We start from the raw sequence: 26,453 nt of genomic DNA, 5'->3' as shown, positions 1-26,453 counted from the left end.
ACTTACTGAGGCCCTTAGGTTTAAGATGATTGAGGATGAGGTTCTCCATAAACAGATCCGTTGCCTGCCCCTCCGCCTTCTCTGGCACTCCCAGGATGCGAACATTGTTGCGTCGAGCCCGCCCTTTGTATTCATCAAGCCGACGATCAGTAGACTCCCTAGAGGACCTAAGATCACGCACCTCCTGCTGCAGCTGGTTCACATCATCAATAAGGCTTGTTGTTTTGACTTCCAACGATTTAACTTTCTCGTTCGCCTTCGAAAGGTCTGCCCTGATCAGCCCCATTTCTATTGAAACAGTGTCCAGCTTGTTATTAAGAGTCTCCATCTTCTGGCCCAGGGACGTCCGGACCCCAGTGATAGCCGCCATGAGGTCTTTTAATGTCGGTTCCTCCCCCGCGGAACGATCGTCGGAGCCTCCACCCGGACCCTTCAGAGCCAATCTTGCGGCAGTATTTTGCAATATCTGGAGCCTAGAGAAAACTTCTTCATGGAACGTTTTGTTTTGCACCATATACCTACGTATCTACGATAGGGTGTTTACACCATCATTGACTAGCATTGAGCTTTATGTTATTTAACTTGTACCTGTGTATCTAAGACACTTACCTTGTAAAGGGCTCTGATACCGGCAAGGGTCTTGTTCACTGTATATAAAACTTTCTAAATAAATAAATGTGTTCTATTTACGTGACTTAGATGTATTGCTATTACAAATAACAATGGCTTCTAATTTTTTTTAACACTTAATACTTAAATAAAAGTTATTGTAATTTACAATGGCAATAGCTTAAACTTTTGTAAATAACTTTTGCGAAGATTATGTTGAGTGTATTTTATTGTGATGAAAATCCAAGAACAGAAGTGAAATATTTACATCTTTTTGTGACATTTATAATAAAGATTGAAACTTTGAGAGAACATATTTTAACCAGTTGTTGTTGAATGGTTGCACAGATTGATGCTGTGGTGGCACTGAGTGATGTTGTGGTGGTGCTGAGTGATGTTGTGGTTGCGACGAGTGATGCTGTCGTGTTCAGTGATGCTGTGGAAGCGCATACTGATGTTGTGGTGCCCCTCAGTGATGCTATAGAGTGAGTGTGATATATAGATAGAGTGAGGGCGATAGATAGAAAGAGTGAGGGCGATAGATAGAAAGAGTGAGGGCGATAGATAGACAGAGTGAGGGCGATAGATAGAGTGAGGGCGATAGATAGAGTGAGGGCGATAGATAGAGTGAAGGCGATAGAGTGAGGGGATAGATAGATAGAGTGAGGGCGATAGATAGAAAGAGTGAGGGCGATAGATATAGTGAGGGCGATAGATAGAGTGAGTGGGATAGATAGGTAGAGTGAGGGCGATAGATGGATAGATAGCGTGAGGGCGATAGATAGAGTGAGGGTGATAGATAGATAGATAGAGTGAGGGCGATAGATAGATAGAGTGAGGGCGATAGATAGAGTGAGGGTGATAGATAGATAGAATGAGGGCGATAGATAGTATAAGGACTATAGATAGAGTGAGGGCGATAGATAGAGTGAGGGCGATAGATAGAGGGCGCTAGAATGAGGGCAATAGATGGATGTTATGTTATGTTATGTTATGCTAGTGATATTTAGAGAGCGCACTGCTGCCCAAGGGCTTCCTGGCACTAAGTAAGATATCCTCCTAAGGCCTAATCACAGGGTTACATAGCCACGTTTTCAGGGCCTTCCTAAAGGCAAGCAGCTCTGTGATGCCTCAGATAGTGATGCCTAGATAAAATGAGGGCAATAGATAGATAGAGTGAGGGCAATAGATAGATTGAGTGAGGGCAATAGATAGAGTGAGGGCGATAGATAGATAGAGTGAGGGCGATAGATAGAGTGAGGGCAATAGATAGATAGAATAAGGGTGATAGATAGCTAGAGGGCGATAGATAGAGTGAGGGCGATAGATAGAGTGAGGCCGATAGATAGAGTGAGGCCGATAGATAGATAGAGTAAGGCCGATAGAGTGAGGGCAATAGCTAGAGTGTGGGAGATAGATAGATAGAGTGAGGGCGAACTGCCAAGCCATGTCTTCCCTGGACTGGAAACAAGCATCCTGGGCTAGCACAAAGTATGAGAGTTCCACTCTTCATAACACATACTAGTTTGTGCACACACCTAACACTGCAAGTTTCTGTACTTCGGTATCCTGACAAGTCTGATTGGCTAACCTAGAAAGAAAATCTTAGTTGTGCAGATGTCAAGACACATTGCGAGTTGCTACACTGTAGGAGATGTATTTCACACAGTACAAATCAAGTTTTGCATTTTTACTGCTAATAGCCTCAAAAGGTAAGTCAATATATTTTCAAATGTGGCGCATAGCAGAGTTCATACTGTGCGCAGCCGAAGATCAAGTGAGCAAACAGAGCCTCACTCTCAGAGCATGTCCAGAGAAAAAGCAAAAGGAGTGACCGTGGGGAGCCAGGCACAGATGGGAGGAGAAGAGTGTGGAGGGCTGAACACGCAGACAGAAGGAATCAAGAGTCACACAGTAGTGAAAGAAAACACAGACCACCGAGGCGGGTGGGGGGTGTTTAAGTGCAACAACCTGTTGAGCATACACAGGCAATGGCGAGCGAAAGGATGAGCATAGAAAGGGGATGAATAAACAGTATGTGAGAAGTTGGCCTGGTATATGATGTTCACTATTCTAGTGAGCACCTTGCACCAGTCCAAACAACCCTTATGGTGATGGTTGTAAAGTCAACCTTATAGACCAGCTATCCTAGTGGTAGCATGGACAAAGCAGTCTTAGGTCTTAGGCTAAACTCAAGAGGGCATGTGAAGCCAGCTGTTTTACCATATGTAACCCCTTTAATACCAAATGAAAGGACACCACACAGGATATATATAAAACATATATGTTATTTATTACTAGACCAACCCTCTGAACTCTTTATGAGGTCAGAGGCACAAGCACAATACAAGATATTCAATTAAAATACAATAAGTTGCACAAAATACAGTAGGGCCCTAGGGGCACGCTAAACCATATACTAAAGTAGTGGTATAAGGACAACTACACGGAAAGTGAATAGCCTAGGGAATCGCTGGGGCTATGCTGAGCTACCAAGAGTTAGGAAGCAGGAGACCCACGGGATGCGTGTGCAGTGTCTAAATACACACGCACGTTACCATAGAGAATGAATGGGAACGTAAAAGAAGAAAACTAGTTCTTTTAGGGCACTTCTAACTGGACTCGGTGAAAGTTACTTAAAACCTAGACAGTTGGATAGTCAATACCCACAGGAGCACCGAAGTACTCGTGTTATCTCACCCACAGGAAGCGGGTGCGTAGGTGTCAAAGTGTGTCGGGCTTCGTCTACGAATCCTATGGAGCCTGGAAGAAAGATGCTGCAGGCAACCAGGAGAGAAGTGTCCGGGTGGATCCAAGGGTGGATCGAAGATGAAGAGGACCTGAAAGCAGAGGGGACAGACACTGAACCATATACTAAAATAGTGGTATAAGGGAGCGGCAGCCTTTGAAGTCTGATACCGAGGCACAGACAAATGGTGGTGTGCTATGTGCACGTGGGGGGCGGTGGAGCGGCAGCCTTTGAAGTCTGATGCCGAGCCACAGACAAATGGTGGTGTGTTATGTGGCTGGCGATGGCGTGCACGCGCATACATCAAGGGTGGGAGGGAACGAGCATATGGGGTGTGAGCGATAACGCAAGTAAGAGGGGAAGCAGGAAGTGAGGCCGAGCACGCGCCGGCGTAAGCAGTCTGCTGCTTTCAAGTCGATGCCAGCTTCGCGCTTAAATGCCTCACATGCACTGGCCATAAACCGCATTCCAAGGTCTTTGGTCGACTTTACTTTTCCCCTTACTATAATCTCGCCAGCAATGCACAATCGCATTGGCTCAGCGAGACCTAAAAACTGCTGGTGCTCAGTACCAATCAGACCCGGCCCACTTAAACCCTGGCAACAGCTTGTTTTGTTTTTGCAGCGCACTATGCCCGCTTTCACTTTTAGACGGCCATCTTGTTTTTGGCAGGCACGGGTAGACTCAATGATTTACCCAGAATCACGGGATGCCGCCGCCGAGGCTCAAAAACAATTCCCCAGCTCCAACGTCGGCAGCTTTAGCCATAAGGCCATATCCTCTCCCTATTGCATTTTCAATGCTTGTTTTATCATGGCAACAGCAGTCCCTTTCCGATTGCTACTGGCTTATGGTATAGAGTGGTAACAGTAACACCCCCGCCCAGCAGCAGCATTTTGCTCGCCTTTCATCTGAAACATTTCCTTAAAAAGAAAGCAGGGGTCGCCGTTCATAGCGACTCGAACGATCACCCAGATCAGCCTCTTCGGGACTGACGTCACGGCATCAATAGCGTGTTATACCAGATCCATGTTACAACCAATAAAAAGCAAGAAGCGCCCTCTGCAGGGGGTTTGGGTTGTGGAGTGAGAACCTTTCTTAAACAAGTTTGGAGGGAATACGCCCCAAGGCAGCCTGGGGGGTTTCCACTGTACCCCAGAGAGGAAGTGTCACTTCCCTGCAGGTGTAAACCCCCCACACTGCAGCAGCCACGGGGAAGTCCCACTCGCCACTGTGGCCAGTGCACCCCGGGGCTCTATTCTGGGGGGACCCCTCCCCTGTTAATAGCAGGCAGAGGTGGCTAATTGTTTCACTCTGTTGCTATCACAATGGACATTAACAGCAGGAAACAACACCCAGCCTTGAACCCGGACAGTGGCGAGTGCCCCCAGGCGGTTCACAGCACATCTGTCTCGAGCAATGGATGCCTCGACTTTGCCCTTCCCCTGGGCCAGGCCTTACTGGCACTGGGGTGGTCAAGTTTACAGCCCCCACTGGCTGGGGAGATGCGTGTCTCGTGTTCATCCATCGGTTGAAGGGTTACTTGATGGACGCTGTGTTCCTGATCTTGGAATGTTTGTGTATTTATGACAAGGATGAGGCGTAACGGCCAGAGTTGCCGACTACGGAGCTGGGGAACAAGGCTCGAGTCTCGGCGTTGGCTCGGCATCCTGTGATTCTGGGCAGATCACTGAACCTCACTGTGCCTCCCAAAAATGAATGCGTCCTCCGGTGAGGTATCTGGTGCTCATGTAAAAGGCTCCAATATCTTGGGTCGAGTTCGCGCTATATCAAACTGCAACAAACAAGGTCAGGCGCCTAGATGTAATAACTGGTCACTCCACACAACACTTTCCACGTGTCTCAGACCTCATGTGCACGAGGTTCCCTCTGCACCTCCTAGCAACCTACTTTCATGTATCCCCAGAATTGCTGTATCTGATTTATGTTGTTGTATCTTGTGTCTGGTGGCTGTATCTGCTTTATGTTGCTTGTATCTTGTGTATGGTGGCTGTATCTGCTTTATGTTGTTGTATCTTGTGTCTGGTGGCTGTATCTCATTTATGTTGCTTGAATCTTGTGTCTGGTGGCTGTATCTGATTTATGTTGTTGTATCTTATGTCTGGTGGCTGTATCTGCTTTATGTTTCTTGTATCTTGTGTCTGGTGGCTGTATCTGCTTTATGTTGCTTGTATCTTGTGTCTGGTGGCAGTATCTGATTTATGTTGCTTGTATCTTGTGTCTGGTGGCTGTATCTGATTTATGTTGCTTGTATCTTGTGTCTGGTGGCTGTATCTGATTTATGTTGCTTGTATCTTGTGTCTGGTGGCTGTATCTGCTTTATGTTGCTTGTATCTTGTGTCTGGTGGCAGTATCTGATTTATGTTGCTTGTATCTTGTGTCTGGTGGCTGTATCTGCTTTATGTTGCTTGTATCTTGTGTCTGGTGGCTGTATCTGATTTATGTTGCTTGTATCTTGTGTCTGGTGGCTGTATTTGCTTTATGTTGCTTGTATCTTGTGTCTGGTGGCAGTATCTGATTTATGTTGCTTGTATCTTGTGTCTGGTGGCTGTATCTGATTTATGTTGCTTGTATCTTGTGTCTGGTGGCTGTATCTGCTTTATGTTGCTTGTATCTTGTGTCTGGTGGCAGTATCTGATTTGTGTTGTTGAATCTTGTGTCTGGTGGCTGTATCTGATTTATGTTGCTTGTATCTTGTGTCTGGTGGCTGTATTTGCTTTATGTTGTTGTATCTTGTGTCTGGTGGCTGTATCTGCTTTATGTTGCTTGTATCTTGTGTCTGGTGGCAGTATCTGCTTTATGTTGCTTGTATCTTGTGTCTGGTGGCTGTATCTGATTTATGTTGCTTGTATATTGTGTCTGGTGGCTGTATTTGGCATATGAGGCCTGCTTCATACGTCAGAGGGCTGCACAATGGTGTATCCGGATATGCTTGGTGTATTATGGCTGTTTTTCGGTGTGATGGCTGGATTCCATGTATAAAGGCAGCATCCTTCATATGAAGAATCCATTCTGTGCATACACGTATGTAGCCTTTGACGCGTGTATCCCACGTGTGAGGCTCTGCCTCGTGTGTGTGATGTCTGTATCTGGCCTGTCAGCCGTGGTGTTTGTGTCTGGTGTCTGTAAATGGGGTGTGGGCGCTGCACTTATGCTGGGGTCAGTATACCCCTTTAACGTCATGGCTTCACCTCTTTTGACGTCGTTGTGGCAAAGCGTTTGTGACTTCACATCCTTATCTGGAGAAGAATTGACGTCAGTTCCCGTGAGGTCAGATACTTTCCGGCCTTTCACTGCTGCTTTTACTGACCTGTTCTTTTCAGGTCTGGCCTAGACCCGTCTTTTGCTCTCGGGAGCCCCTCGGACCGGTAACACCCCGATACTGGCTTCAGTGTAAATAAGGAATGTTTCTTTATTCATACATACTTCAAAGTCCCATAATTTGGGGGTATCACTGTACGACTCCCGCGTGAACCCCATTGTGGCAGCCCCCTTGGACCACCAGGAAACGTCCGAGCTGGCGTCTGCAGTGCCTCCCCCATCCGCTGCGGACATGCCCAGGATTACACAATGCCAGGCAGCCTGGGGTCATGAGCTGGGATTAATGGGAAAAACCGAAAGCAGCCCCCGGCTGTGGTGACGTCATGGGAGTGCAGTCCCGGGGCGGGGGCGGGTCTGAGCGGCCCTACATAAGATGCCAAGGCAGAGGAGGGTGGACAGCAGTGGCAGTGACCCCCAGCAACACCTGGAGCTCCAGCACTGCACGGAGCAGGAGGAAACACTCACATCTGGAGCTCTTGAATACCAGGGTACAGAATCTCCAGCACCTGGGGAGCCACAGGGCCACATCTGGAGCACCTGGGTCTTGGGAGCCAGAAGAAAACGCCTGGAGCATCAACACCTCTGGAGGTGAAGGGCAACATCTGGAGTCCGGTGCCAGAGGAACATATCCACATCTGGGGCTCAGCTCTCAGGAGCCCGGCGGCAGACCCCATCCCTGGCACAAGAAGCGGGGTCCGAGTCCTCGCCCTCATCATGGAGGCGGACCCTCAGCACATGAAGACCCTTTATGACGCCCGGGGCTTCCTGACGTCAGTGCCAGTGCTGGACCCGGAGGAGCTGGAGGGCGCCAGGAGGGCCTTCGAGGAGCTGGAGCAGGAGTTTGGTAGGTGCAGGGAGGACAGCCTTATCTCTCGAGCTTATTTATGCGGGCCTTGCGTCATGCTTGCATCATGCTAAGTGGTACATGCACGAGGCAAAGCCCCAAGCCAAATTTATGAAGCCCCGCAAAGCCACCCTGCGTGGCCCTGAGCGGCTTCACAAATATGGAGAAAGGCAACGCAGAGCAAATCGCTGCGTTGCGTTACACTGCGCCCGGAAGGCGTTCCATGGGCGTTGCGAAGGGTGTCGCAACTCATCGTTTTTGACGCAGATTTACAACGTCTTGTAAATCTAGGAATGTGTTAAAATATTATGGCTCCCAAGGTGAGGCCTAACGAGGAGAAATATCTTTATTTGCTTGTATCTTGTGTCTGGTGGCTGTATCTGCTTTATGTTGCTTGTATCTTGTGTCTGGTGGCTGTATCTGCTTTATGTTGCTTGTATCTTGTGTATGGTGGCTGTATCTGCTTTATGTTGTTTGTATCTTGTGTCTGGTGGCTGTATCTGCTTTATGTTGCTTGTATCTTGTGTCTGGTGGCTGTATCTGCTTTATGTTGCTTGTATCTTGTGTCTGGTGGCTGTGTCAAGAGTATGATTGCTGTATCTGCTTTATGTTGCTTGTATCTTGTGTCTGGTGGCTGTATCTCCTTTATGGTGCTTGTATCTTGTGTATGGTGGCTGTATCTGCTTTATGTTTTTGTATCTTGTGTCTGGTGGCTGTATCTGCTTTATGTTGCTTGTACCTGGTGTCTGGTGGCTGTATCTGCATTATGTTGGTTGCATCTTGTGTATGGTGGCTGTATCAAGAGTATAAATGCTGTATCTAATTTATGTTGGTTGAATCTTGTGTATGGTGGCTGTATCTTCTTTATGTTGCTTATATCTTGTGTCTGGTGCCTGTATCTGCTTTATGTTGCTTGTATCTTGTGTCTGGTGGCTGTATCTGCTTTATGTTGCTTGTATCTTGTCTATGGTGGCTGTTTCTGCTTTATGTTGCTTGCATCTTGTGTCTGGTGGCTGTATCTACTTTATGTTGCTTGTATCTTGTGTCTGGTGGCAGTATCTGATTTATGTTGCTTGTATCTTGTGTCTGGTGGCTGTATCTGCTTTATGTTGGTTGTATCTTGTGTATGGTGGCTGTATCTGCTTTATGTTGCTTGTGTCTTGTGTATGGTGGCTGTAAAGAGGAGAAATGTCTTTATTTCTACTTGTTTTTAACTTTCCATGTGTGTGCATTCTGCGGCTCACCTAGAAAGAGGAGAATGCCACTATGGATTGCTTATATGCTGGAAGGTGCCCCTTCCTGCTCTAATACAATCCCGCCTGTAACACAGGCAGTGCTGCACCATGGTGCAAGGGTGCCAGCGTTGGCACTAGGCTGCAGAAACGGTGCCAGCGCAGGGAGAAAGGAAAACAATGCACCGTATTGGATAAATGCGGCACGTTCCTGCCCTTTTCCAGTGGCGCAGGACGGCGCAGGAATGTTTTTAGCTGCGCTGCTCGGTGCCACCATTCCCATATATAAGCCCCTCCGTTTAGAGGCCTCTCGGTGTAGAGACTAACCCCCCTCCTTGTGTCCCCTGCAGGCTGGGTCTAAAATGGGGTCGCAAGGTGAGCAAAAGAACGATGGATTGAACCCAGACCTCTTGACTGGGGGTGAATGTTTGATTTGCTTTGCATTTCGTCCATCATCTGTGTGTCTTTTGCTTTCTCACCCTGCAGGGAAGGAGCACGCCCAGTACAGCCTGCACAACGCCCACCTGCGCCTGCCCTGGGTACTGGGCCTCGCCACCCACCCGCACACCCTCCAGGCCATCACAGCTGTGCTGGGGCCCCACGTGGTCCTGCTGGACTCCAGGTTCATCTGTAAATACCCGGCCTCCGACGTGCCCCACCGAGGGAACAGCGCCCCCTACGTGGCCTGGCACCAGGACATCAAGTAAGTCAGACTGCGCGGTGCTGGCTCTAGGGTGGGGATGGGGAGGGATCAGCAGGGGTGATGTGTCTCTTTGTACTTCAAGGGTAAGTCCAAAGGATGGCATTCCTGCCCCCTCAGCCTGGTGAGGTCTGAATAACAGGCTACCTGGTGGGCACCATGTGGTGTTAAATACACAGGGCGGTGCGGGGTGCACACACAGCATAGATTACAGCATCTTTCATCTAGGCAGTACATGACGGCATAAGGCTGGCTGCACTACCAGACACACATCACCCTGTGTCATCCTGTGCCCTTGTGTGCCATCATGTGGCTTTTTATGCCCTCATGCACCATCCTGTGCCATCATCTGCCATCCTGTCCCTCCATGTGTTATCCTATGCCCTTTGTATAATATCCTGTGCCCTCATGTGTCACCCTCTGCCCTCATGTGCTATTGTGTGTCCTCTTGTGCCATTCTGTGCCATCATATGCCATCCTGTGCCCTCATGTGTCAAAATGTGCCATCCATGCCTTGATGTGCCATCCTGTGTCATCAATAGCCATCCTGTGCCCTCGTGTGCCATCCTGTGCCCTCATGGGCCATACTGTGCTCTCATATATTATCCTGTACCATCATGTTCCATCCTGTGCCCTCATGTACCATCCCGTACCCTCATGTGCTATCCTGTGCCCTCATGTGCCATACTGTGCTCTCATGGGTTATTCTGTATCATCATGTGCCATCCTGTGCCATCCTATCCATTTATGTGCCATCCTGTGCCCTCATGTGCCATCCTGTGCCCTCATGTGTCATCCTGAGCCCTCATGTGCTATGATGTGACCTCATGTGCCATCCTGTGCCCTCATGTGCCATCCTGTGCCCTCATGTGCCATTCTATGCCCTCATGTGCCATCCTGTCATGTGCCATCCTGTGCCCTCGTGTGCCATCCTCTTGCCCCGGGGTCTGCCGATGTTTGGCTGACAGTGTCCTCCTCCTTTTACTTCCAGGTATTGGGGCTTCGAGGGGGGCCCAGTGGCCTCAGTGTGGCTTGCCCTGGATGACGTAGACGCAGAGAATGGTGTCCTGCAGGTTATTCCAGGTATGGATAAGCTCCCATAGTCAATGCATGCATCACAACAGCCTGGAGCTGTAACACTGATTGGCTGAGAATGGGGGATGGGCTAATACTCTACTGGTGAGCCCCAATGTAATCACATAAGAATCTAGGACAGGGCTCCACAGCATGGGAGATAGATAGGCCATCTCTTTACCTTGAGCCCCAGTGTTGTGACATAGGGATCTGGGACAGGACTATACAGCAGGGGAGGCCATCAGTTAACCAAGGAGCCTCAATGTCGCGACATAGGGATGTGGGAGAGAGTTATATGAAAGGAAGACGGTGCATTCATTCACAATGAGTCAGAGTCCAGACAAGCAGGGGTACAGCAGGCTAATATTGTTGAAGCCCTTGGGCCTTGACTCAGTGGTGTTGACAAATCGTCTACTTCTCTATCGGAGTCCACTGCTGTCCTGACACAGGGATGTTGTCTTTGTACAGAAAGTCTGGAGATAGAACGCAGGCTCCACACAGGTCCTGGCGCCCTCAGCACCATGTGGGTCACAACTATATCTCAGGATGGAGCAAGTCCATGTTGCTATGTACGAGCGCCCCAGTGTGATCGGAGGGAACCGTGCCAGGGTCGGATTGGTAAGGGGGCTCTCGGGCAATGGGCGATGGGCTGGTATCTGAGTTGCAGCTGTGGGCCGCTTTTTTGGGCAGCGTGGTGGCCGATATGGGCTGTCTGTGCTGCTCCACCCAGTGGGGGCCTGAGCAGCCTTTGCGGAGGCAGATGGACCTCCGTTACCCCCCTTTTACCAAGGGGGCGGAGGTATCATTCCCAGTCTCCGGCTGGCCCCGCCCATTAATGTATGCAGATTGAGCAGGGGCAGGGGGGCTGAGATTAAGTGGCCTCACTTATATTCAGGTGTGGTTCACCAGTGTAAACTATTCCAACAACACAGAGTCCTAGCAACAATCATCGCATTTTTTAAATCTTAGTAAAGTTAAGATAAAACACACCTCTCTTATAGAAATCCCCCAACTTCTTTTTATAACACTTAAAACACTGAAGCAATGTTTTAAAAAAAGAAGGGTGCAGATTTACAAGTCAATTGCGTCCCATTTACGCCATTGTTGCGTCACTTCTGTGACTCAGCGGCGGCGTAAACCATGCACCACGTTGCGACTTATTTACAACCTGACGCATCTAGGGAGATGCGTCACGTTGTGAAGCCCTGCACCACATTAAACCTGCGTCAGGTTTAAGGTATGCAGGGTGGGCGTTCCGCCGGAAAAAACCTCGTAAAAGTGACGGTGTGAAATCTACAAGATTACACAGTCATTTTTCAGAGGCTGCTGCGACGAAACCTTACGCCTGCTTCAAGCAGGCGTAAGGAGTGGGCCAGCACGTTAGGTATGGGCGGTCCCTGAACATTGCTGGAGTAGCGTTGCGCCTGCGACATGACTCCAGCCATGCACCGACCTTACACCATCAGATGTGACACGCATCTGTCTATCCCTGCGCCACGGTGTGCTGCATTGTAAATGCGACGCATCCGTGGTGGCGCAAGGAGAATTGCGAATCGCATCGTTACTGGCGCATCACTGCTAATCTGCAAGGATGCGCCAGTCCTTGTAAATCTTGCCCGCAATCCGCAAATAAGGGGCTCTTTTTTCAGGGTGCCCGGGCCAACTTTTTTTAAAGCCAATCAAACCCTGACCCGTGCTTTACTGTACAGCTGGAGCGGGGGGGGGGGACGAGGTCCTAACAGAGGGACGCCGCTTATGGTTCTAGAGGCAGAGATGTCTTTGCCTGTAAACACGGGCACCACTGCCTTGAAAGAGTGATATTGGACAGGGTTGGCCAGACAGGGCTCTAGTAGGAGCCTACAATCTTCACCCAGATTAGTGTCAGAGGCTAGACTCCTGGGGGCTGTGGAGGCCTGGATGAAAGATCCCCGGGGTCCTCGCGGGGTTCTAGTGTTCAGAGATGGCTCTCTCTTTATTTAGAAGCCGCAGTCCTCTGTTAGATGAAAAACATCCTTTACCAGGCGTCTTTTCCATGCATGCCTTTACCACGCTTCCTTTACCACGCAAATGCCTTTACCACGCAGTCTTTTCCATGCATGCCTTTACCCTGCAGATGCCTTTACCACGCAGTCTTTTACACGCAACCTTTACCACGCTTCCTTTACAACCCAGATGCCTTTACCACACAGTCTTTTCCACGCATGCCTTTACCACGCTTCCTTTACCACGCAGATGCCTTTACCACTCATGATAATTAAAGGTAAATGTGTGTATAATTATTGTGGGTGTGGCCCGTGCTGACACCTCATTTTAGACAGAGGCGGGGACTGCATGAGTACCCAGGCCAGGAATCAGTGCCCCCCTTACTCCAACCCTCTTTTCTTCTGCAGGAAGTCACAAACAAGGTGTCCTGGAGCACGGCACAGCAATGACCCCCGGAAACATGCTGTCCACCAATCAGGAGATTCCGCGGCACCTGGTTGATGCAGAGAAGGCGGTGGAGTGTCCTCTTCAGGCTGGGCAGATGTCGGTGAGTTCACAGCGCTCTGTCGTTTCCTGGACTCATGTCTCACAGTTGTCGTTATTCCCACAGGCAAACAAGCAAGGGGTTACTGCAACGTTACGAAGTAACATGAAAAGCCATGATACTTGAGCCCGGCGCATTGTGGGTGTCAGGCAGACCAGTGATTCCCCCACTTATAAATGAGGCAGTCGGGACGTGGCCGGGGCCAAGACATCCATCAATTTATGGCACCGCCCTTCCCATAATGAGCCTTTTGTCTCCATTACTGTGTACTCACAACCCCCCTTAAAGGTGTCCCAGAACTGTGTACTCACAGCCCCCCTTAAAGGTGCCCCAGAACTGTGTACTCACAACCCCCTCCTTAAAGGTACCCAGAACTGTGTACTCAATACCCCCCCCCCCCTTAAGGGTGCCCATGTACTGTGTACTCACTACCCCACCTTAAGGGTGCCCATGTACTGTGTACTCACTACCCCACCTTAAGGGTGCCCATGTACTGTACCTCCTTGTACTTACAGCTTTCTTTGAGGGTGCGCCAGCACTGTGGACTCACAGCTCCCGATGACGGTGCACCAACCTGTGTACTCACAGCTTTCTATGAGGGTGCGTCAACTCTGTCTACTCTGTACTCACAGCTCCCCCGGGTGCACTCACACTGTGTACTCACAGCTTACCATAGAGAAGCGCCCACACTGTGTACTCACAGCTCCCCCTGGGCATGCACCCGCACTGTGTACTCACAGCTCCCCCTGGGGTGCACCAGCACTGTGTACTCACAGCTCTCCCTGGGGTGCACCAGCACTGTGTACTCACAGCTCCCCGGGGTGCACCCGCACTGTGTACTCACAGCTCCCCCGGGTGCACCAGCACTGTGTACTCACAGTTCCCCCGGAGGTGCACCAGCACTGTGTACTCACAGCTCCCCCTGGGGTGCACCAGCGCTGTGCACTCACAGCTTTCCTTGGGGTGCCTCAGGACTATGTACTCAGTTTCCCCAAGGCGCTGCCTGTCTTTTCTCTGTCCCACATCCAGTGCTTAATTTGTGCCAGTGTTTTCCGGTGCTTTTCTGTAAACAAAGGCACATATGTCTGAGAAACCACCATATAGGTGGCAGTGTGTGTGTATTTTTAACTAACTTTCATTAGTAGAGAACTAAATGATTTAATATAGCTTTAAAAAAATGACAAAACTTAAAGGTAAAAAAGTGACGCGGGCAGTGCCAGCTGCAGTGGACCAGTGAGTAACACATTGGGCCCTGGCACTTAAATTTTTGGCAGATAAGCACGGCTCATATCCTACATTTCTCTCGTCAGATCCACGACGGGCTGACAGTCCACGCCAGTGAACCCAACACGTCCCACAGACGCAGATGTGGCTTCGTTATTCGCTACGTCCCCACCACAGCCTACCCCGTGGAGGTGAGTACAATCCTCTCCTTCATACTGTCTGAGTATGAATGTGTGTCAGTGGGATTATTAGACGACAAGAGTGACAGTGTGGACTGTATGTGTTTGTGTGTGTGCATCCATGCACGTGTGTTTGTGTGCGTGCATTTCTACTCGTAACTGTGTGTGTTTGGGGATTTAGATAGTTTTGGTTGTTAGTTATGTAAGAGAGGCAGGTTTGAAGGTTCAATAGTTTGGGGATTTAGATAGTTATGGTTGTTAGTTATATAAGAGAGGCAGGTTTGAAGGTTTAATAGTTTGGGGATTTAGATAGTTATGGTCGTTAGTTATATAAGAGAGGCAGGTTTGAAGGTTCAATAGTTTGGGGATTTAGTTAGTTTGGGTAGTTAGGTTGTTCTATAAGAGAGGCAGGTTTGAAGGTTCAATAGTTTGGGGATTTAGATAGTTTGGGTAGTTAGGTTGTTCTATAAGAGAGGCAGGTTTGAAGGTTTAATAGTTTGGGGATTTAGATAGTTTTGGTCGTTAGTTACATAAGAGAGGCAGGTTTGAAGGTTCAATAGTTTGGGGATTTAGATAGTTATGGTCGTTAGTTATATAAGAGAGGCAGGTTTGAAGGTTCAATAGTTTGGGGATTTAGATAGTTATGGTTGTTAGTTATATAAGAGAGGCAGGTTTGAAGGTTCAATAGTTTGGGGATTTAGTTAGTTTGGGTAGTTAGGTTGTTCTATAAGAGAGGCAGGTTTGAAGGTTCAATAGTTTGGGGATTTAGATAGTTTGGGTAGTTAGGTTGTTCTATAAGAGGGGCAGGTTTGAATGGTAGATAGTTTGGGGATTTAGCTAGCGTTGGTTCTTAGACAGTTTTGAAAGAGAGGGAAGGTTTATGGTTAGTTATTGTTGTAGAGTACACGTTTTAGAGATTCGGTTGATCATGCCCTTTTCTCCCTCTCTACATGACACCAGTGTAGGTCCTCTATGATAAGGTCTTGTATTCTCCCACGTCTGAATGCCCTCATTCTAATGCACTTCTCTCCTCTCTGATTCCAGGACCCCGAGCGCCCCCGATCCTTCCCCGCCACCGTGCTTGTTGCAGGAACAGATGAATTCCAGCACTTTACAGATCATGCACCCAACTTTTTCTCCAAGACCTTCTGACACCTCTGCAGAGCATCATCAGGAGACACCTTCCTCTCTTCATGTAGTTCATAACTGCCAGTAACATGCTGCTGCATGGTGCAGGTTCATTCCTGATCTCAGATGGAGCCCTATAGGTTCAAATATGTATTTCCTCTTTTTTAACATCTTGCAGTGAGCCTCAATATTGTCTACAATAATGTTCGGATGGTAGGCCAAAAGGTGCTGCAACTGTTACCGTAAAACAAACAATTGCGTTTTCAGAAATTGATAATGTGAATTCCTTTTTGCACTGCACTGCACTTTCATTAGAAAACACACGCCTGCATCCTGTTTTAGAATCTCAGCTGCCTGACGATATGTAACTTTTATTTTATTAATGTTTATTTATTGAGCTAAATCAAACAGAATGATTCCCTTGGGTCGTGTACAGGAGAAGCTTGGAATTAGCTATAACCACAATCAAATATAAACACACTAACTAAAGAAATTAATCAAAAATGAAGTTACATAACAATTTATTGAAACAATAAAAAGACAATTTACAATTACACTGGAAAAAATGTTAAAAAACAATTAAAATACTATATCATTTTGTGACCAGCACAAAAATGAAGGACAGACAAAACTCAATTGTAAAACATACAAATTAGAGATTACAAAGCGTACATTCACAATTAAAATTTCAACGTCCCCTGGTTTTATAACCTTACAATCTTATATACACCAGGGGGGAAAAAAGATGAATTGTACAGAAAATTGTGTCGACGCGTTTCGGTGGTTTGCGTATTATTATGTGCCACCTTTATCAAGACTATTGATTTGTTGTCTGTCGTGTTACTGGATCCTTACGGTTGTCCTGTTTGGTCAGGTGGGATTTCTTATTATGTAGGAGATAAAAATTCTTTCAGGATGTGAGGAGATATTCTTATTGGGCGGTAACTATCTGGAGGTTACTAATGATTCTCCTATCCGATAAGGATTAGAAAACTTTTCAGAGTCTGTAAATCTTCAGACACTTCTATGTCACTACTCTTTAGTTATTCTTGACTTGTAGCGGGGATGGATATCAAGATCAATGGCGGTTGGCTTCAATGACCAGAACGAGTCTCTCTATAATGGTCAAAAAGAGATCTCGCAGTAGAAGGAATAATAGAGGCGCGGTGAGCTGCCTTTACTTTTGTGAGCGTTGGGGTAGTTTCTTAAAAAATGGTATTATCGTATCCCCTGCTACAGCAAAAGCGTCTGTTCGTATCGGGTCTTCGTTTTCATTTGGGATACGATAATACCATCCATCCCCGCTACAAGTCAAGAATAACTAAAAAGTAGTGACATAGAAGTGTCTGAAGATTTACAGACTCTGAAAAGTTTTCTAATCCTTATCGGATAGGAGAATCATTAGTAACCTCCAGATAGTTACCGCCCAATAAGAATATCTCCTCACATCCTGAAAGAATTTTTATCTCCTACATAATAAGGAATCCCACCTGACCAAACAGGACAACCGTAAGGATCCAGTAACACGACAGACAACAAATCAATAGTCTTGATAAAGGTGGCACATAATAATACGCAAACCACCGAAACGCGTCGACGCAATTTTCTGTACAATTCATCTTTTTTCCCCCCTGGTGTATATAAGATTGTAAGGTTATAAAACCAGGGGACGTTGAAATTTTAATTGTGAATGTACGCTTTGTAATCTCTAATTTGTATGTTTTACAATTGAGTTTTGTCTGTCCTTCATTTTTGTGCTGGTCACAAAATGATATAGTATTTTAATTGTTTTTTAACATTTTTTCCAGTGTAATTGTAAATTGTCTTTTTATTGTTTCAATAAATTGTTATGTAACTTCATTTTTGATTAATTTCTTTAGTTAGTGTGTTTATATTTGATTGTGGTTATAGCTAATTCCAAGCTTCTCTTGTACACGACCCAAGGGAATCATTCTGTTTGATTTAGGTTTAACACCCCAATTCCCTTGTTTACTTCAAGGGGTTCCTCTCTCTTTTTATAATATTTATTGAGCTAAACATACAGCTGGAAGACAGATTTACAGTCAAAAGTGCGAATGTCTTTTTGTATTCTTTTTCTACAAAAGTAAAATAAAAATGTATCAATACATTTTGGATAAGAGTACCACTTTTGATTTTCAACACATCTTGATAATTCCAGCTTGAGAAATATGTAACGAGGAGGCTGGTCTCATTTTAAGCATGAATTTGGACACATGCCGGTACATGAGGAACTCTAGATCAATTTACTTCGATCTAGAAGTCTAGGGGACGTCCCACTAGGACCATCTTCACCCTTCCTCATCGCCCCTGGCCTCACTAACAAGCCCGCATTTTTACATATCGATCATTGAGTGACTATATATATATACATATGATATGATTGACATAAAAGAGGGGATATATCCTGTGGTAATGTTGCAGTTTTCATGCAGGATGCCTCTGACAAAGAGCTCGAGGCCCGAAACGCGTCTGCACTGGACTACTGGGTACATGTGATTCACTAAAGTTGCCTGTATCTTTGGCGCTGTTTGACGACTCGTCACAAGACTTTCCAACGAAAGGTCACGGTGAGTCTTGTTGTGCATGGAAAGTTTCAGGGAGATCGGTCAAGTAGGGGCTGAGAAATAAGGGGTCAACAAAGGTGCCTTTTCCATGTTAATTCCCCTGAACTCTTTAGACAGAGCTGCGGCCCGAACTGCTATTATTTGTTGTAAATCTATTCAGTTGTTGTTGAGAAATTTAAGGAAACCAAATTTAGATATCTCTGATTGCTGGCTAATTCACGAATAATAACGAGCTTGTGCAGAGAACGGCATAACTGATTGGGGCTGCCAACACTTCAACCAGGAAGTGTTAACAGCCATCTTGGGACTCTGCTTCTGCCGAGTGTCCCCCCAAAAAAGTAAAAAAAAGAAAAAGAAAAGGGGGCTGGGTAGGGATACCCTGACCTCCAAGCCTTGGTCTTGGGGTCCCAGAGGGACCCTGCAGGGTAAAAAGCATTTTTTTTAAATGTGTTGCGAATTTAAAGCAAATATGGCAAAAAAAGTGGGGGCTCCAGCGCTTGTTCATACAGCAGGAAGCCACGAGCCAGCCTGGAATGCGGGGGCCTTGAGGTACCCCTCGCGATCCCCATTAGGCACACTGTGTCCCCAGGGCACCCAGGTGAAATGGCCAGGCCCAGGGGGATGGGGAGCTCGTGCCAATAATTGGTCCGGGGAAAGGGTCCTGCAGCCCACCTTCCCCATTTGTTTATGGCTGGGGAATGGGGTCCCCGGGGCCTAAATTGGCCCAGGGAGGCGGGCCGTGAAGACCCCCGCCCCCATTAAAAATGTATATATTTATGCCTGGGCTCGGTTGGATGGGAATGCCGAAATTGACCTGGAGAGGGGGCCACGTGGCCTCCATCCCCATTCAGTTAAGGCTGGGCCCTGGAGGATGGGGTCCCCTAGGGCCAAAATCGGCCCTGGAGGGGGGCTGAGTGGCAGAGTGTTTGTATGGATGTGTGACTGTGTGTGTGAGTGGTTGTGTAAAAAGCAGCTGTGACTCCCAAGACTTTTGATGCCGCTTGGTGCCAACCACCTCTAATTTACCTTAATATTAGCTATCAAAATAGCGAGGCAGGCACTGGCAAGTGGAAAAGCGAAGAACAGGTTTATTACTCCAGGAGGAGAACACATCACATTAGACACCGGGGCTATCGTCAGGAGGTGCTCTAACTGCATCTCTGTGGCATGGCCTTTTATACATTTCTTTCGTCAGTTTATTGCATGGTCAAACATCCTTGGAGTCCCCGCCTCAAGCTAGTTCCCACACAAATCCAGCAACAAATGTCCCCCCACTTAGATGTAACAGATGATCGCTATCTCGCAGCTGGACATTCCGACAGTATCTTAAAACACGTGGGATCGGTCAGATCTAAGGGTTTTGGGTTATTGATTAAAGTCAGGCCCCTTTGTTGGTGAAACAAGCCCTGCCTTGTGTAGGCAATAAACAATGTCCACAGGGCTCTTTTAGGGCCTGGGACCGGACTGAGTGGCCAGGTGCAGGGAAGGAGGTTATAAAAGGGGGCTTGCCTGTGCATGGAGGATGAAAGGACAAGTGGGTTTGGCGCGGGAAGTGACTCCGGGGCATTGTCAGGCTGACAAGGTTTTTACGACCCTAGTACATGTGTTCAGGCTTAGTCAGGGTGCTGGAGATGATTGCGAGGTCAGTGTGAATCATGGGTGACTAGCAGGGAATGAAAATGGCTGTGATATCTAAAATGGTTGTTGCTTACGCGCACGTAGAGGCCCTTGTTACGCAAGATGATGCAGACAATGTTTTACGATCTTCACTCTGCTCTGAACAGTGACTGTGGCGAACATAAATGAACTCCGCTTATGTATACTTAAGGTTTATCGATTTCCACAGTCCCCAGTTTTTATACTAAGTTAGTTCATTTCTGTTCATATCTGTTGTGATGATGTACAGGTTGACATTATTATACACAAAAGCTAAGTATGCAGTTGGGATGTCCATTGCGGTCTTTGGTGGCCTATTTGTTTTATGGGCAGATGAAAACAATTCTGCTATCAGTACAAACAGTATCGTCAATAACCTATGTAGTCAATGTAACAAACGGGGAGACAGTGCATACAAAATGACATTTTTCGTACCATACCTTTAGACGTGGAGATGAGCATAAGTCTTAGAAGATGCAGTAACTTCGTTCTAATTAAGGGTGGGCGGGTGGCTACGCTCCGTGCACGGAGTGTGCGTAGTGCCGGCTTCTACGCATTTTGGGTAGCAGGCGTAGAATCCGGCACTACGCACGCTCCGCAGACGGAGTGTAGCTGGCCGCCACCCGCCTCCCTCCCGCCCTCTCTAAATACTTTAAATTAGGAGTGTAAAATAATTAAAAGGCACTTACCTTGCCCGCCGCTGCCCGCCGCGTCCCCGGGGCTCGCGCTATCTCCATTCTTCCGTCTTGTGTACTAATGCGCATGCGCGGGCGGCCGCGCATGCGCATTTCTCACGAAGAAATGCGCATGCGGGCCGCCCGCGCATGCGCATTAGTACAGAAGACGGCAGCAATGAAGATTGCGAGCCCCGGGGACGCGGCGGGCAGCGGCGGGCAGCGGCGGGTAGCGGCGGGCAGCGGCGGGCAAGGTAAGTGCTTTTTAATTCTTTTACACTCCTAATTTAAAGTATTTAGGGAGGGCGGGAGGGAGGCCTGTGGAGCGTAGTGGGGCTACGCGGAGTGCGGAGGTGGGCGTAGTTTCTCGCCCACTTCACGTAGCTCCGCGAAGCCCCACTACGCCCACTACGCCCAGGGTTAGTTCTAATACAAAAATGTTATCATACAATTTGTTCTGATAGGATAAGGACCATTAAGTGCATTATTTGAGGTCTAGACTCCATGAGGATCTAAACTAATAAGCATGTTCATGAGGACAACTGGTGTTCTACAATTATCATTATACACAGTTTACTCTTTCTTCCATATTTCTTCGTTACTTATTCATACACAGTGAAAGCGACCGATGTAAGGTTTCAAAAGAAAATCTTTTTCTTGTCCAATTGGGGCATAATCTATACGAGGCGATTGGGAGAGAAATTCAACCTAATATAAGTGATGGTCAGGGAGTGATAATGTTCAAAGGCTCTTCTTTCCAGTGTCTTTTACAGCGAGCCATCACTGGTAGGCTCCCATTGTTCTCTTCTTTCCAGTGTCTTTTACAGCGAGCCATCACTGGTAGGCTCCCATTGTTCTCTTCTTTCCAGTGTCTTTTACAGCGAGCCATCACTGGTAGGCTCCCATTGTTCTCTTCTTTTCAGTGTCTTTTACAGCGAGCCACCACTGGTAGGCTCCCATTGTTCTCTTCTTTCCAGTGTCTTTTACAGCGAGCTATCACTGGTAGGCTCCCATTGTTCTCTTCTTTCCAGTGTCTTTGACAGCGAGCCATCGCTGGTAGGCTCCCATTGTTCTCTTCTTTCCAGTGTCTTTTACAGCGAGCCATCGCTGGTAGGCTCCCATTGTTCTCTTCTTTCCAGTGTCTTTTACAGCGAGCCATCGCTGGTAGGCTCCCATTGTTCTCTTCTTTCCAGTGTCTTTTACAGCGAGCCATCGCTGGTAGGCTCCCATTGTTCTCTTCTTTCCAGTGTCTTTTACAGCGAGCTATCGCTGGTAGGCTCCCATTGTTCTATTCTTACCAGTGTCTTTTACAGCGAGCCATCGCTGGTAGGCTCCCATTGTTCTCTTCTTTCCAGTGTCTTTTACAGCGAGCCATCACTGGTAGGCTCCCATTGTTCTCTTCTTTCCAGTGTCTTTTACAGCGAGCCATCACTGGTAGGCTCCCATTGTTCTCTTCTTTCCAGTGTCTTTTACAGCGAGCCATCACTGGTAGGCTCCCATTGTTCTCTTCTTTCCAGTGTCTTTTACAGCGAGCCATCACTGGTAGGCTCCCATTGTTCTCTTCTTTCCAGTGTCTTTTACAGCGAGCCATCACTGCTAGGCTCCCATTGTTCTCTTCTTTCCAGTGTCTTTTACAGCGAGCCATCGCTGGTAGGCTCCCATTGTTCTCTTCTTTCCAGTATCTTTTACAGCGAGCCACCGCTGGTAGGCTCCCATTGTTCTATTCTTACCAGTGTCTTTTACAGCGAGCCATCGCTGGTAGGCTCCCATTGTTCTCTTCTTTCCAGTGTCTTTTACAGCGAGCCATCACTGGTAGGCTCCCATTGTTCTCTTCTTTCCAGTGTCTTTTACAGCGAGCCATCACTGGTAGGCTCCCATTGTTCTCTTCTTTCCAGTGTCTTTTACAGCGAGCCATCACTGGTAGGCTCCCATTGTTCTCTTCTTTCCAGTGTCTTTTACAGCGAGCCATCACTGGTAGGCTCCCATTGTTCTCTTCTTTCCAGTATCTTTTACAGCGAGCCACCACTGGTAGGCTCACAATGTTCTCTTCTTTCCAGTGTCTTTTACAGCGAGCCATCGCTGGTAGGCTCCCATTGTTCTCTTCTTTCCAGTGTCTTTAACAGCGAGCCATCGCTGGTAGGCTCCCATTGTTCTATTCTTTCCAGTGTCTTTTACAGCGAGCCATCGCTGGTAGGCTCCCATTGTTCTCTTCTTTCCAGTGTCTTTTACAGCGAGCCATCGCTGGTAGGCTCCCATTGTTCTCTTCTTTCCAGTGTCTTTGACAGCGAGCCATCGCTGGTAGGCTCCCATTGTTCTCTTCTTTCCAGTGTCTTTGACAGCGAGCCATCGCTGGTAGGCTCCCATTGTTCTCTTCTTTCCAGTGTCTTTTACAGCGAGCCATCGCTGGTAGGCTCCCATTGTTCTCTTCTTTCCAGTGCTTTTACAGCGAGCCATCGCTGGTAGGCTCCCATTGTTCTCTTCTTTCCAGTCCCTTTTACAGCGAGCCATCGCTGGTAGGCTCCCATTGTTCTCTTCTTTCCAGTGTCTTTGACAGCGAGCCATCACTGGTAGGCTCCCATTGTTCTCTTCTTTCCAGTGTCTTTGACAGCGAGCCATCACTGGAAGGCTATCATTGTTCTCTTCTTTCCAGTGTCTTTTACAGCGAGCCATCGCTGGTAGGCTCCCATTGTTTTCTTCTTTCCAGTGTCTTTGACAGCGAGCCATCGCTGGTAGGCTCCCATTGTTCTCTTCTTTCCAGTGTCTTTTACAGCGAGCCATCGCTGGTAGGCTCCCATTGTTCTCTTCTTTCCAGTGTCTTTGACAGTGAGCCATCGCTGGTAGGCTCCCATTGTTCTCTTCTTTCCAGTGCTTTTACAGCGAGCCATCGCTGGTAGGCTCCCATTGTTCTCTTCTTTCCAGTGTCTTTTACAGCGAGCCATCAAGGGTAGGCTCTCATTGTTCTCTTCTTTCCAGTGTCTTTTACAGCAAGCCATCACTGGTAGGCTCCCATTGTTCTCTTCTTTCCAGTGTCTTTTACAGCGAGCCATCACTGGTAGGCTCCCATTGTTCTCTTCTTTCCAGTGTCTTTTACAGCGAGCCATCACTGGTAGGCTCCCATTGTTCTCTTCTTTCCAATGTCTTTTACAACGAGCCATCACTGGTAGGCTCCCATTGTTCTCTTCTTTCCAGTGTCTTTTACAGCGAGCCATCACTGGTAGGCTCCCATTGTTCTCTTCTTTCCAGTGTCTTTTACAGCAAGCCATCACTGGTAGGCTCCCATTGTTCTCTTCTTTCCAGTGTCTTTTACAGCGAGCCATCACTGGTAGGCTCCCATTGTTCTCTTCTTTCCAGTGTCTTTTACAGCGAGCCATCACTGGTAGGCTCCCATTGTTTTCTTCTTTTGTTGGCGCTGTTGAGCACCGGCGGTGGAGCTAGGCGTCTAGCTCTGATCCAGATTCCACGTTGCAGGGCGAGGTCGTTCTTGCTCTCGGACCACGTTCCTTTTTGTCCTGTTCCCTGTCTAATCTGTCATAGGTACCTTAGACAGGGAACCGCACCCTATTCTTGATCCTTGTCCATCCCTACTAACCCTATTCTATCTTCGTGCTGTGTTTCTTCATCAAGTCAATTACAAAAACCCCATATGAAAAAGGGGGGTGTGTTTGGGGAGGTCAAGGGAAGAGAGGGTGGAGTGGGGTCAGATCTGAAATGGACCAAGGGGGGCAGAAATTTCACGCAAGTGGGCCCATCAATTAGGCTCAATGGGCTGGGACTTCCGGCACAGATGGATCAATAGGCTGCAGACATGAGTCCCTTGCTCACTTTGCAACTGGATTCAAGCAAGCCGGGCTGAAGACGGCTGGAATGCCAGAAACCAGTCCTCTGTAGCTTGTTTCCGGTCCAGGGACGGCATGGCTTGGCAGTTCGGGCTGGACTGTTCCCATGAGGCACAGGGTCAGACTGATTTGCATATTGCCATGTCTGAACTGGGGTGGCAGAGTGGGCTAAAGAACGGTGATGGATTAAACCCAGATCAGTTCACCGGGGGTGAGTGCTTGTATTGTCAACGCTCCGTCCATCATTTCCTTTGGTTTTTCTTTGTTCGCCATAAGTTGGCAGGTTATGCTCAGACGTGAGTCCCTTGCTCACTTTGCCACTGGATTCAAGCAAGCCGGGCTGAAGAATGCTGAAATGCCAGAAACTGGTCCTCGGTAGCTTGTTTCCGGTCCAGGGAAGGCATGGCTTGGCAGTTCGGGCTGGACTGTTCCCATGAGGCACAGGGTCAGACTGATCTGTATATGGCCATGTCTGAACTGGGGTGGTAGAGTGGGCTAAAGAACGGTGATGGATTAAACCCAGATCAGTTGACTGGGTGTGAGTGCTTATATTGTCAACGCTCCGTCCATCATTTCCTTTGGTTTTTTTTTGTTCGCCATAAGTTGGCAGGGCATGTTCAGACGTGAGTCCCTTGCTCACTTTGCCACTGGATTCAAGCAAGCCGGGCTGAAAAAGCTGAAATGCCAGAAACCGGTCCTCGGCAGCTTGTTTCCGGTCCAGGGAAGGCATGGCTTGGCAGTTCGGGCTGTACTGTTCCCATGAGGTACAGGGTCAGACTGATTTGCATATGGCCATGTCTAAACTGGGGTGGCAGAGTGGGCTACAGAACTGTGATGGATTAAACCCAGATCAGTTCACTGGGGGTGAGTTCTTGTATTGTCAACGCTCCGTCCACCATTTCCTTTGGTTTTTCTTTGTTTGCCATAAGTTGGCAGGGTATGCTCAGACGTGAGTCCCTTGCTTACTTTGCCGCTGGATTCAAGCAAGCCGGGCTGAAGAAGGCTGAAATGCCAGAAACCGGTCATCGGTAGCTTGTTTCCGGTCCAGGGAAGGCATGGCTTGGCAGTTCGGGCTGGACTGTTCCCATGAGGCACAGGGTCCGACTGATTTGCATATGTCCATGTCTGAACTGGGGTGGCAGAGTGGGCTAAAGAACGGTGATGGATTAAAGCCAGATCAGTTGACTGGGGGTGAGTGCTTGTATTGTCAACGCTCCGTCCATCATTTCCTTTGGTTTTGCTATGTAATTTGGTGCATAGCTTTAAACCTGTTAACTAAAATCTTGTGCATCAAACGTGCCACTTGCGCTGTATTTGAAGGCTCCTTTGAGCTGTCTGTTGTATCTAGACGTTTCACATAACTAAAACATATGCGTAAATTAAAACAGGCAGACCTATTGTCTTTGCCAGTCCTTGCAAGCAGTGTCTGCCTTTCTGATTGGGCCTGGGATGAGGCATTTTTTGCTGAACGCTTAAGATATTCTGAAGCTTTAACAAGTACATTGTATTTTTCTGGATCATTAAATTAACTGACGTCCCACGTTTGGGCAATTCATTTTACTCTCCTGTCCCCCCTAGCCTGTGCTCGGCAGTAGCCTAAGATGACCGTAAAACCAATTGCGCCATATTTGGCAGAAACATTATCTGCACTGTATTTTATTGACAAACTGAACATGAAAAGACTACCCTAAGAGTAAGGTTCTAGGATCAGCACTTGTACTTGTACTGTGGTTTACAGACATAAAACTACTGTGGTAGAAATTGCTCTTGTGGAACATTGCTGGGAAGCAGAGGCAAAGGTGGTAGATGTCTCACTTCTTAGCTTTTGCAATTTAATTTGTTTGCAGGAAACCTTTACAACTTAATGAATTTTGAGCTTTCAAAGATTTTGCAGAGGAAGTGTAAAAGGTGGCATAATGACAGAGTTCAATTCGATTTTCAAAGCTTTATTCGACAGCATGTCATAAAAGCAGGGTATACATCCCATCACAAACACTATAAATATTACATAGCAAAATTCAATGTTAAAAAGTATATTAAATCTTAATTGCTGTCATTTACAGAATTAAAAATTTTAAAAGAGTATTTTAAACA

The 26,453-nt window shown here is 47.5% G+C and overlaps 1 protein-coding gene across 1 annotated transcript; it reads left to right on the top strand.

The window, feature by feature from the left end:
• Positions 1-7,414: 7,414 nt before the first annotated feature.
• LOC147689200 (phytanoyl-CoA dioxygenase domain-containing protein 1-like) lies at positions 7,415-15,632 on the top strand. The gene is made up of 6 exons (XM_086940025.1): positions 7,415-7,544; positions 9,263-9,479; positions 10,468-10,559; positions 12,941-13,080; positions 14,388-14,492; positions 15,525-15,632. The coding sequence occupies exons 1-6, from the start codon at positions 7,415-7,417 to the stop codon at positions 15,630-15,632; spliced, it is 792 nt and encodes a 263-aa protein (XP_086796151.1).
• Positions 15,633-26,453: the final 10,821 nt, after the last annotated feature.

Source organism: Lissotriton vulgaris, chromosome 10 (assembly GCF_964263255.1).
Source record: "Lissotriton vulgaris chromosome 10, aLisVul1.2, whole genome shotgun sequence".
In the NCBI taxonomy this organism is placed as follows: domain Eukaryota; kingdom Metazoa; phylum Chordata; class Amphibia; order Caudata; family Salamandridae; genus Lissotriton; species Lissotriton vulgaris.
The sequence above is the reverse complement of the archived record's forward strand: the minus strand, read 5'-3'. Positions and strand labels throughout refer to the sequence as shown.

Coding starts and splice junctions, on each gene's coding strand:
- LOC147689200 (XM_086940025.1), top strand. CDS start 7,415: ATGGAGGCGGACCCTCAGCACATGAAGACCCTTTATGACGCCCGGGGC. Junction 7,545..9,262: donor GGAGCTGGAGCAGGAGTTTG/GTAGGTGCAGGG, acceptor CTCACCCTGCAG/GGAAGGAGCACGCCCAGTAC. Junction 14,493..15,524: donor CCACAGCCTACCCCGTGGAG/GTGAGTACAATC, acceptor CTCTGATTCCAG/GACCCCGAGCGCCCCCGATC.